This window comes from Corylus avellana, chromosome ca1 (assembly GCF_901000735.1).
Source record: "Corylus avellana chromosome ca1, CavTom2PMs-1.0".
NCBI classification, from domain to species: Eukaryota; Viridiplantae; Streptophyta; class Magnoliopsida; order Fagales; family Betulaceae; genus Corylus; species Corylus avellana.
The window spans coordinates 49794788-49807531 of record NC_081541.1 but is presented as its reverse complement, the minus strand read 5'-3'; the positions used below and the strand labels follow the sequence as shown (position 1 = coordinate 49807531).

The window sequence follows — 12744 nt, the reverse complement described above, 5'->3', positions numbered from 1 at the left end:
GATTAAAAATCTATCAAATTGACGATGAAAATTTAAAGTTAATATGACAAAAAATAAATAAAATATGAAAAGTAAAAAGAATAAAATTATTGATACATAGTAGCGAGCAAATATGGCCCACAGTTTTATCACAGGAAACTAGTCAATCACAAAACATGTAACAAGGAGTAATCACTGGAAGGCCCTTAAGTTTCAATTACATTAAGAAAGAAGCTAAAGTGGAAAGCTAAGACAATCTGTTTCTTGTCAAATTTCGAAATTCCTTTCTAGACTTTGGGTGGACCTGGTCCACAAAGGTCTTGCCAATTGACTTTGGACATCAATTGTAGGACCTCAACCACCCAAATGATTTGAAACACTTATATATGATACCCAATTAGCATGAGTTTCTGACTCTGAGTGGCTCACATGCTCAGTAAATGTAAATAAAATCAATCTCAAGCAGAAAAAAATTTACCTTGCAGTTGCAGTAAGCACAAGAGATGAGACCAACAATTTTTGCCCACAACATAATATTACTACTCAGAAAAGAAAATCCAACATATCAGTTCACAGTTGCATCAAATTCCCATTGTATGTTTCAGGTAGATGTCCTGTAATTCATTAAACAACCAAAACGTCACATTTTATTTATATAAACAAAAACAAAGAACTTATGTTGATGAACTTTATAACATAACAAACAGGATGCAAAACAAACCTCTGCAATTCAGAATGATGCGGTAGATTTCTTTGAAGAGGAACAACCATAGAATTTCAGACAAACTCTTCTAGCAATCCAACAAAGCATTTACACATGCATTCATGACAGTACAAAGAATGTTCTCCTTCTCCAGGAAAATATACGCTAGTAAATAGTTCTTGCACTTTCCACATGCAGCTCGAACAACACAGAACAACCTACAGCCAACATAAAAACACCTCCTTCTGCATTTGCCACAAAAACACAATATCCCAGTACTTTGAATCACACCTTGCAGCCCGGTTTCTCCAGGGACTCTAGCCTACAATACAAACAGACATAATCAATATTCATATATATATATATATATATATATATATATATATAGGGCTGTGCACGGGTCGGTTCGGGGCGGGTTTGGAGTTTTTGCCACCCGACCCGTGACTATCGGGTTTGGTAAATTCTTACCCGTTACCCGGATTAAATGCACTAAAACTGCCGGATTTCGGGTAGTTCAGGGCGGATTGTGCGGGGCGGGTTTCGCGGGTTGGTCGGGCGAGTCGGATATTTTAATGGGCATCAATTTCAAATTTAAGTCCTGGTTTTTTTGTAAATTTTTTAAAAAACTGGTCTTCTGTAATTTTTTTTAAAAACCGGATTTGGGCTAAAACTTATCAGGAATTCTTTTTTTTTGTATTGTTTACAATTTTTATGGTTGGATTTTTTTTGTGTGACTCCAACACGAGAGACAATGACGTTAGTTCACTTTCTAGAGAGAGAGAGCGAGAGAGAGATGAGAGAGAAACCTTGAGATCGGCACGACTGTGAGAGAGAGAGAGAGAGAGAGGAGCGGTATGGTTCTCCGCCGAGATCCTCCGCCGGCGAGAGTGAGAGAGGAGCGGCGCTTGGTCTGGAGAGTGGACTGAGAGACAAGTGAGGGTGAGAGGCGCTGGCCGCTTGGTCTGGAGAGGGGAGAGGCACGGGCACGGCGTCGGCTTGTGTGAAAGGAGAGAAAAGCTGAAAATCAGAAAATGTGAGGAATGAGGAAGGATATTAGGGATTTAGGGTTAAGTTACATATGGGCGGAGCCAACACAGGAAGAATCTCAGGTGATGTAGGGATCACCGGAGAAGACACCGGCTTTGCAGCTACAGTCACCACCGGATGCGTAGACCCAGAACCCAACCCAGACCACTCCGGTAAAGAAATCACCGGCGTAGACACAGCCGCACCCACAAAAGGAACCCCAGACGGCAACTCCAAGGCCACACCCACAGCAACCACCGAAACCTCAGTAACCTCAATGGAAAGTTCCATCGGCGACCCAGAGTCCGAAGAAGGCACCACCTCTGCGTCAGAGACCAAAGGAGTCACCGGAAAAATCTCGGGCGACATGGTCGGTACCAAAGTTTAGGGGAAATGGTTTTGAAGTTATAAGGGTTAAGGGATGCAAAAATGGAAGTAGTCGGTTTCTGCTTTAAATCAGATTAGGAAATACTTAATTATTAAGGGTTTGATTATGTATGAGCAACCAAAAAAAAAAAAACAGAGCAAACCGAGAAGTTGTTCACTAAAAATCAACTAACATGTTAGTCATCAAATAAATATGCAGAATAATTGGGTATATATCGTTGAAAGTGGGTGGAGCATTCTTTTTTTTTTTTTTTTATCAAAGATATATAGCAACTAAAAGCAGATTAAAACAGAGAGGGTAAATCATATAAGATAAATTAGGTGATTGAAAATTACACATACCGAAATATGGGGACTCCTGCTAGACAGACTTTTCGCTTATTCAATCCATTCGTCATCAATCCGTATGTGTTCCAGGTGAGCAATCTTGCGCCATTCTTTTCCTTCTTTACTTCGCAACTTTTTCTTCAACGAAGGACATCTACTGATTTCTAGAATAGAAAGGGAGGGAGGCAGCCCCTGTTCCGGCATACAATTGAGCTTAGGGCAGTTTGAGATACTCAATTCTTCAAGAGCATTGAGGTGTTGAAGCCCTTTCTTGTCCAAAGATTTCAAATTTGGAAAGTCCGATATGTCAAGGGAGGTCAGACTAGTGGGCAGCAACTGCTCCTCTGGGAAGGACTCCACAACTTCAGGTTTGCCATCGATTATAAAATTTTTAAGAAAGGGGAGATTTTGCAAATCCCATCCCATCCGACTTGCAATGAGTTTCTCACAACTATCTATCCAAATTGATTTCAAATTGGAAGGCAACCCCCCTTCAGGAAACGACTCAACTTTTGGACAATTCCATATATGCAAATCCTCAAGAGACGGAAGGAGTATGTGCATTTTGTCAGGAAGTGATCTCAAACTGCCACAATTCCCGACCATAAATCTTGTAAGGTTGGGGGCACGCAGTCCTCCTTTTGGAAAAGAAACAAAATTATGGCAATGTGTGATATTAATCTCCAAGGCGACTAAATCATGTTCATAATTTTCTGGAACCGTAAGAGATTCCAAATTGCCACATAAAGTGATTTCGATGTGATAAAGATTTGGAAATAAATCTAATGGAAAGGACTTCACAGAATGACAATTCACCAACGAGAGTTTTCCAAGGGATGAATAGTCCAGGTTTGTTGAGAGCTCTAACTTCTTACAACTATTAATCTTAAGGGTTTTTAATGTAGAGGGAAGACCATCCTTAGGAAGGGACACAAGTGAGGAACACCAATGGATCGACAACTCTTGAAGACCGCCATTGGACTCTATCATTCCCTTGGGTAGAAACTCTAGTGCATCAAATCTTTGAATTTCGAGCTTCTGCATTCCTGGTGGCCATTCATTTAACAAAACCCCATTACAATCATCCAACCTCAAATTACGTATAGCAGGAGTCCTTGGGAGTGGAGCCACCAGTTGCTGACAATTAGCAATCTTAAGTATGGCTAAAGAAGGAAGATGGACAGGCAACCCTCCTGTGAGTTTACTGCAGTTTCTAATAGAAAGCTCTTCAAGTTGAGGAAAACCTACACCCTCATTTTCGTCACCAAAATAATTCCATTCCCCCCACTTCCACATATTCTCGAACTTAAGAATTTTGAGGGCACCAAATGGCTTAGATGAAGAAGAACCGCTACCAAAAAACTCACGACCCACTGTAACAACTTCATGAAAACCAGAAATATAGAGGTTCTGCAGAGATTGTAGCTGCCCAAGGGGTGGCAAATTGTTGCAATACGTACAATTTTGTAGCTCAAGAGATGCTACATTAGAGAATGAAGGATGCCCTACCCAATCTGAAAAACTTTTACCACCGTAGTATCTAATAGTGAGGCTTTTCAAGCTTGTATGGGGCTGGAGACTATCAAGTACACTTCTCTGACTTTCTGAAAAATTAGTATCGACATTCCATTCCAATACCAATTCTTTGAGGTACTTTTTATCCCTCAAGCTTGCATTCAGAGCATCAGTAGGGGATTCAATATTTTGGAGCTCCAATATAGAAAGCGATCCCTGAAGATTTGTAAAATTTCCTAACTCTCCGATGCAAGTCCCACTACCTTTGCCAACGATAAATTTAGTCAACGTCTAGAGGCATTTTAATCTACCCAAATGTATCGGCATCTCTTTTATGCCTGTTTTGGTAATATCAAGATGACGTAAACTAATGAGTTTCCACATATCTCTTGGCAACGCAACAAGGTTTTCACAATTTGACAATCTCAATGTCTGCAAATTGCACAATTGACAAATAGAATCGGGTAGTCTTTGAACTTTAGTGAAAGAGAGATCCAAGTAACGTAGGTGTTTAAGTTTGCCAATTGACTCTGGCAATTCAGTAATGTTGTTATACTTGGACAGAGAAAGCAACCGTAAGCATCTTAGTGTCGGCAGTAAATCATGTGCTACTTTTTTACTCAAGCGGTAGTGGGGCCAATTATAACCTGACATATCTAAATGTAGGAAAGTATGCAATCTCTTAGCTTTGTGAAGGGTCTCAAACTTCTTTAAGCTATGAAATTTTTGTTTGAAAAAATAGGACAAATGACGAGTATTGTTTACTATCTCATGAGAACAACCATCCTCCAACCTTGAAATAAATTGCCCAGATATAGATTTTGTTAAATCACTCACAAGATCATGCATTACAAAACATGACTTGTTCTCACTTGATTTTTGGAATAATGATCTTGATTCTAGAGTGAGGAAATACTCGCTACCAACTTCTTCCATTGTTCTGTTTTTAGTTTGCGGTAGGAAACCTTCTGCCATCCATAACAAGATTAATTGATCTTTTTTGAAAGAATAATCCTTTGGGAATATTGAACAATAAGCAAAGCAATGCTTTAGATGTGAAGAGAGATATTTGTAACTTAATCTTAGAGCCGGTAGAATGCCCATCTCATCAATTGGCAAATCCCATAATTCACTCTTCAATATCTTATCCCATTCATCAACATCCAATTTAGATCTTAATAGAGCACCAATTGCCTTGATTGCTAACGGAAGGCCTCCACACTTTTTCATGATTTTTCTACCTACGACTTCTAACTCTACACGTGCATTAGAGTTACCATCAGGGAATGCATGTTTTGCAAATAGTGACCAGCAATCTTCTTCTGGTAATTCCATTAGACGATGAGACATTGCACTAGCACTCATGACAAATGCAACCCTATCACTACGTGTTGTTACTAGGACCTTACTTCCTAGTGCCCCATATTTGAAGGGTTTACATAGTGCCTCCCATTGAGCCATATTATCATTCCAAACATCATCTAAAACAAGTAGAAACTTCTTCCCCATTAAACACTCCTTTAGTCTAAGTTGAAGTTGATTAAGATCCTTAATATCAAAAGTTGACAAAGTTACTGCCTCCAGAATTGTTTTTGTTACCTTTAATACATCAAATTCTTCAGAAACACAAACCCATGCTTCAAGGTTAAAGTGCTCCTTCACCCTCTGATCATTGTATACAAGCTGAGCAAGGGTGGTCTTACCAATCCCCCTCATGCCGATTATGGCAATGACACACATCACATTGTTGCTTGCATTATCAAAGAGCAACCAGTTAATTATTGCTTGCTTTTCATCATTCCTACCACAAATTTCAGATTCTTCAACCAAAGAAGTTGTGGCCAATTTTTCAGATGATTTCTCTCCAACACTTTCTCTCAAACCTAGAAGATCCTTTTGTTTTGACAGAATATCTAGTCTATAAAGTACCTCTTCTATCTTTGTTTCTATCTTCTTGACAGAAAGAGAAGTGGAGATGGGGTTTCGTACCTTAATTGCAGTGGTTTGAAAATCAGCATCTAACTTGCGTCGCAAGTTTTTAGAAGCAATACCATCCAAGATGTCCTCTGCATCATAGACAGCATCTCTCAAGTCAGCAAGCCAATCTTTCACAGCATCCTTTGTAAATTGCTTTTCCTCCGCATCTTCAAGCACAACATTCATGGACCGCAATTCAGCCCCTAACTTCCACAAGAGTCGATCGTTGAGTTTTCCTCCCGTAAAAATGCCAAAGAACTGGCGAGATGCTAATTTATCAATTAAAGCTTCAACCAAGGCAGAGATAAGTGCTCCTCCCACCTCAGCCATGTTGTCTTCTCTGCAAATCAAAGGAAATGAAGGAAGGTGATTGCAAACAGCAGACGAAATCAGATTGCAAGTTATCTTCTGCTTTTACACGTACAAAAGAAGTAGCTAATATTGATGATGATATAGGAAACAGTCTACTGGACCTACACGGCTAATGGACGCGTAAAATAAATAAATTAATTGTGGATTGAAAGTGGCCAATTGTACGTGGTGGACTCCACACGCAACATGATCATGTCATTCAATCAAACTGAATAAAAGAAAAAGTAACCAACATTTGAGAGGTGACTTGTAGTTTTTATATAAAGCAGCACTCATCCAGCACCGAAAGAAAAAGAAAACAAACAAACAGACAAAAAGCAAACCAAACTTGAAAGAAAGAGAAAAATATCTTGAAGTGCTCAACCCGCTCCAATAAAATTGTAGTGCAAGTAAGTAGATGTGAAAGTCGTTGTTATGAATGGATAAACTACGTACGTACATTATCTTGTTCAATTTGTTGTAATTAATAATATTTGGTCCCTCAAACCACCAATTTGTTGCGAGTTATACCCTTTGGTAGCTTCTAGGCTTCTAGCATTAAAGTGAAGGAAAAATAAATAGCATTCAGGTGAATTTTTTTTTTTTTTTTCTTGAAATATTGCTCAAACTATCTCTAAATTTTTTTGAAATGGTATTTGACCCCTCAAATTACCACTTCAATTCATGTTACACTCTTTGGGCTAATTGGTTAACTTATTGGAATACCATTTGTCATTTAGTGACAACAAGGGGGAGAGAGAGTTTCGGGAGTGCAAATAGGAGGAGTAGATGGAACAGTACTATAGATGATTTTGATATTGATAATACTTGTTGCATCTATGATGATATTTTGTGTTCTAGCTAATAGATTTTGTGATTTATTAATGATTATTATATTCTATTTAAATATGTAATATTAATGTTACATTAAAGATTTAAACGTATATTTTGTAAGTGTTTTAGGAAACAAGATTTATTTATTCAGATGTTACTAGTAAATTTTGTAACAGAATTGCTAAAGGGGTAATTTGTTAGGTTTTTGAATTGGCTAATTTAGTGACAAAATAATTTTGGATGCAAGTTGTTTTAGGGACAATTTGATCAATGCATAGCTGTGAAAGAATTATTAATGACTTCTAATTCAAACTAAAAGAGCACACCGTTTGGTTTTTCCATTATGTGGGTGATTTTGGATTTTCACCCATCGGGCAATCTCTTTAGAGATAGCTTTGGATTCCGTTTGGTGGATTGTATAAGGCCGGCCAGTTGTGGTGGAATCCACATCATCAAAGAAAAAGAAGAAAGAATAACCATCATAAAGCCTACCACCAAAAGAAGGAAAAAGAAGACAAAAAATAAAGGCAAACCAAACATGAAAGAAAGAAACTTCATGGATATTGCCTTTAAAAAATAGAAAAGTTTGTTATTATTTTGTTGAAAGCATACACAGACTGACAGACTTGTTAAAGCGTTGGCTGTGCTTTGATTTGATTGTCTGAGGGTATAAACAGAAAGCAAGAGAAGATAAAAAGAAAAATAGAGAAAAAGAGAAAATTTGAATTTTTTTTGTTTTTTCATTCAGACAATTAAATATATTACAAATAAAATTCTTACGTTTTAATTGTCTCACATAAATATATAAACAAAAACTAAGAGAAGATAAAAAGAAAATTAAATAAATAAAGAGAAAATTTGGGCATCTTTTGTTTTCTTCATTAAAACAATTAAATGCATTACAAATAAAACCCCTACATTTTAAATGCCCAAAACTTATTCACTCTTTAAAATGCCACGTGTCACAATTCTACGCACTCTTTAAGAGGACTGGTTCACTCACAAAAAAACATGAATTCAGGACACGTGTCGCAATTTTAAACACTCTCTAAGTCAAGACTCGACTTATATATATATATATCAACATATTGTTAGTTTCCTTAATAGCCTATCAGAATCTTGGGACAATGAAACAATATTTCAATGAAACACCCTGTTTTGGTTTATGTAAACAAACAGCTACAAGCGGTATATGTGAAATAGTAATTAGGAGAGATGGCTTTGGATTCCTTTGGTGAATTGAATGTGGGCAATTGGGGGGACTCCATGCCCCATCATGTCATTCATTGAATCAATGGAATAAAAGATAAAAGGAAACTGATTTAACACTTTCTTCATTTCACACCCATCTCACTAAATAAATCAAAGAAATCAAAGAAAAAGGAAAGCAGGAAACTTTTTCTGTCTTTAGTATCATCACAAATATTAAAGCAGCACACGCCATAATAAGGACGAAGGGCCCTATCACCCAAAGAAAAAGATAAAGCAAACCACACATGCATGGAAGAAAGCCAGAAAAAGGAAATTTCCTGGGCATTGCCTTTGAAAATGAGACATGGCAATCTACAACCGACATATCCTCTATCAATAATTGTGTAAATGAATAGATGGATCAATCATTATGTAATGCTCTGAGAAGATAAAAGAGTAACTCACATTGAGTAAGCAATTTATAAAGATAGTTTATATAACTAACGTTTTTTCCTCTAATGTTACACAATATAGATCTTTGTTCAATAATTTTCTTTTTGTTGGGCGATTTGACTTAAAATGCCATGTAATAAGAACACATATTCGTGGGAGATATAGAGCTGGAACAAGGAAAGTACTTTAATTATAGTATGAGTTTTATTTGTCAAAATAAATAAATACATATTCTTCAAGAGATGATGTCTTAGTGGTTTAGGAGTCGTTGCTTGAGTCCTCCTTTGAGTTGTTTTGCATCAGAAGTCCATCATGTGTTAGGGCTTATAAGTTGTGAGTCTATTTAAACCAAATCCTTGAATATATATATATTTCTTTAATTTACCGATTCTTGTAAAAGGGCTGTAAATAGTTAAAAACAAAGTTAAAATAGCGGTGCTCATTATTGGCATGTATAAAACGCCCCAAAAAATTTGAAATTTATCGGTGTTTTGTTTAATTTATTGGCATGTATACCAAAGTTTGTTATAAAACGCGGGTAAAACACTTTATAAAACGTCATCTAAATACTATCGTTTTACCTAAATTTATTGGCGTTTTCTAAGACCTTTAATTTAACGACACTAATTGACGTAATTTAGCAGCAACGACTACGCTGAGGGCTGGATTATGCAACTTATTCCACTGATAAAATAAAAAATGCACCCATAAAATCTGAAGTATTATTATATTCTTTTATGCTTCATTGTGATATGAAAAATTATATTTTTGCAAAGAGAAATGCTATATATACTTCTTAATTTATTTATTTTAAAATTGGTTCTCAAATTAAATGATGTGCTACCATCATATGAAATTTATTATTTTAGAAAATATGTCACATACTCATGAAATGGTAACACATCATTTAAAAACCAACTTAAAAAAAAAAAAAAAAAAATTAAAGTGTATCACTTCTCTTTGGCAAACATATATCTCCCACAATTATTTGGTTATTACTGTTCTTCCCCTTGAGGCTTGAACAAGATAATTATTTCACCTCCAGTTGCACAATTATTGATGGAGGATATGTCGGTTATTGAGCACTTGTAGAGTGTCCATGAAATTTCTCTCTTTCTTTCATGTTTGTTTGCTCTCTTTTTCTTTCGGTGGTAGGGCCATTAACGGCCTTATTATCATGTACGTGGGTGGATGTGAGGCTGCTTTATATCAAAACTACAGTAGTTTTTAAAAAAGCAATGATTGAAGTTTCACTACCTCAATTTACTTCATTAAGGTCAAGTTTATTGGAAAATGATTCCCTCTCTTTGCTCCATTTCCATTTAGTACATTTTGAATAGTATTATACTAAATGAAGAAAATTGAAGAATTTTGAAATGGAGATGATCATTTTCTAAGTTTATTAGCAGCGACATTACTATCGCTATTAATAGTCGACATTACCTTCTATTGCTCCTTGCCTCCAACAGCTAATCATTGCTGCTTGCCTACAACTAAATTGTATTAATGGCAGATTGCAGAGCCAACTCTGATAGTTGGTTTAGTAGTACAACTCACCTCTCAAATTTTTTCCCTCAAATGATTTGAATTAAAGATGGACAAATATTGGTTGCTTTTTCATTTATTCAGTTTGATGTAATTAATGACATGGTGTGATGTGGGGAATAGGATCCTCTCCATTTCAAAATCTCTCAATTTCCTCCATTTAGTGCATTTTGAAGGGTATTGCATTTAATGCATTACCATTATTAAAACTTTTGGACAACATTACCCTAAACATTCAATCCACAATTAATTTTTGGATTTGAATGGCAAAAGCCAAAAATGACTCCATATTATTCTCAAAAAATTCAACGTATGTCCCAACATTTTTACTTTTTATATCACATAAATCATTTTTTACTATTACTTTTTCATACCAAACTTTTTTTTTTTTTTTTACATCAGTCAATTTATGATACAGTAAAAATGCCATATATTCAAAGATCATCTAATTACTTGAAGGACAAAGTTTTTCTCCAAATTAGATTTTGAAGAACTTCCTCTTACTCAGTCTATAAAAACGACATTCATCTTTTTTTAAATAGCCTAATTGTAGAATTATGGCCTTCCCTTTGGCAGGGTAGTACAAGTATACCACGTGATGCACCATTGCAGAATTATGGCCTTCCCATTGGATTCCATCGGTGGATTGAATATGGCCAATTGTGGTGGACTCCACTCCATCACACTAATAAATCAAAGAAGAAGGAAAGCAGAAAACATTTCTTTAAGGAATGGGTCCTTAAGTCAGGAATCCACACTTGTTTTGAATGTGGGACATGAAAGCCAAACATGAAAGAAAGAAAGAAACTTGATGGATCAATAATTGTGCAAGTGGACATGAAAGCTGTGCTTTCTACACAAGAGGGTAAAATAGTCCTAAAAGAATTAAAAAAATCATTTTGCCCTCCTATATTTTACTAACCGGATCTCATTCCCTGCCCCACCAACCCTGTGTGCCCGAGCATTGGCTCCTAACATTTTATAAATCTTTTCTATTAAACTTCAAATTCTCAACATGGTCTTATTATTGAGTTTTGATCTAAATTTGATAAATTAAAATTTTCTCCTTAAATTTAGCTTAGCTCATGCCATAATAAGGACGTTAATGGCCCTACACCAAAAGAAAAAGAGAAAGCAAACACAACATGAAAAAAAAAAAAAAAAAAGGAAATTTCATAGGCATTGCCTTTGAAAATGAAAGACGGCAATCTAGAAGTGCACAACCGACATATCCTCAATCAATAATTTTGCAAGAGGACGTCAAAGTCCTTATGAATTGATGGATCATGGATGGATGAATTAAATTATGTAACACCCTCGATCTCTCCAATCACATATTGAGAAGATAAAGAGTAGTTCACATAAAATGGGTAGTTTATAAAGATAATTTAGAAGGCTAATGGTTTTTCCTATAATGTTACACATTGTAGATCTTTGTTCAATAATTTTCCTTTTGTAAGGCAGTTTGACTTAAAATGCCATGTAATAAGAACACATAATCGTGGGAGATATAGAGCTGGAGCAAGGAAAGTATTTTAATTATAGTAGGAGTTTTATTTGTCAAAAAAATAATAATAATACATCTTCTTCAAGAGATGATGTCTAAGGGGTTTAGTAGTCCTTCTTTGAGTTGTTTTGCATTAGAAGTCCATCATATGTTTAGGGCTTATAAGTTGTGAGTCCCTTTAAACCAAATCCTTTAATAAATCTCAAACACCAATTAAGTTCCAGTTTGGTTGGAGGAAATCCAATGAAATCGTAAGGTCCAATCAAGGCAAATTTGAGCACTTACTGATTTTCCAATTGCTGATAGTTCAGAGACATCCTGAAGAGTATGATGTATGTATGGCTCAGGGCGATGAATAGTTCAGAAGCATGCTGAAACATCTCATGAAATAAAAGAAGAAAAGAATTAAGTTTGAGAGGTGACTTAGAGTTTTGATATAAAGCAGCACTCATCCAGCACCGAAAGAAAAAGATAACAAACCTAACTTGAAAGAAAGAGAAAAATATCTTGAAGTGCTCAACCCGCTTCAGTAAAATTGTAGTGCAAAAGTAAGCAGATGTGAAAGTCGTTGTTATGAATGGATAAACTACGTACGTACATTATCTTGTTCAATTTGTTGTAATAATATTTGGTCCCTCAAACCACCAATTTGTTGCAAGTTATACCCTTTGGTAGCTTCTAGGCTTCTATAGCATTAAAGTGAAGGAAAAATAGCATTCAGGTGAAAATTTTGTTTTTTCTTGAAATATTGCTCAAACTATCGATCTCTAAATTTTTTTAAAATGCATGGTACTTGATCCCTCAAATTACTACTTCAGGTTACACTCTTTGGGCTAATTGGTTAACTTATTGGAATACCATTTGTCATTTAGCGACAAAAAGGGGGAGAGAGAATTTCGGGAGTGCAAACAGGAGGAGTAGATGGAACAGTACTATAGATGATTTTGAT

At 35.9% G+C, this 12744-nt stretch overlaps 2 protein-coding genes, 1 long non-coding RNA gene and 1 pseudogene across 3 annotated transcripts in view; 1 reads left to right on the top strand and 3 right to left on the bottom strand.

Moving 5' to 3' along the window:
• The window catches only part of LOC132182610 (DExH-box ATP-dependent RNA helicase DExH1-like), a 94742-nt pseudogene that overhangs the window by 22958 nt on the left and 59040 nt on the right, over positions 1-12744 (top strand).
• On the bottom strand, positions 71-1913 carry LOC132164969 (uncharacterized). The gene is made up of 3 exons (XR_009438467.1): positions 1489-1913; positions 701-1004; positions 71-593 (listed from the first exon to the last, which is right to left on the bottom strand). It is a non-coding gene; the product is annotated as an uncharacterized LOC132164969 (long non-coding RNA).
• LOC132174275 (putative disease resistance RPP13-like protein 1) lies at positions 1914-6330 on the bottom strand. Its single transcript, XM_059585963.1, has 3 exons — positions 4703-6330; positions 2438-4228; positions 1914-2031 (listed from the first exon to the last, which is right to left on the bottom strand). The coding sequence occupies exons 1-2, from the start codon at positions 6242-6244 to the stop codon at positions 2474-2476; spliced, it is 3297 nt and encodes a 1098-aa protein (XP_059441946.1). The 5' UTR covers positions 6245-6330; the 3' UTR covers positions 1914-2031; positions 2438-2473.
• The window catches only part of LOC132174270 (putative disease resistance RPP13-like protein 1), a 4486-nt gene continuing 3113 nt past the window's right edge, over positions 11372-12744 (bottom strand). The window contains exon 2 of the mRNA XM_059585957.1: positions 11372-11399. Within this exon, the coding sequence (XP_059441940.1) occupies positions 11372-11399 (28 nt within the window). The remainder of the gene's footprint in view (positions 11400-12744) is intronic.

Bases quoted from the DNA above. Each gene is read 5' to 3' on its own strand.
- LOC132174275 (XM_059585963.1), bottom strand. From the start codon at position 6,244: ATGGCTGAGGTGGGAGGAGCACTTATCTCTGCCTTGGTTGAAGCTTTA. The intron at 4,229-4,702 runs GTAAACAATACT...AAATGCCTCTAG, and splicing joins ATGGTTGTTCTCATGAGATA to ACGTTGACTAAATTTATCGT.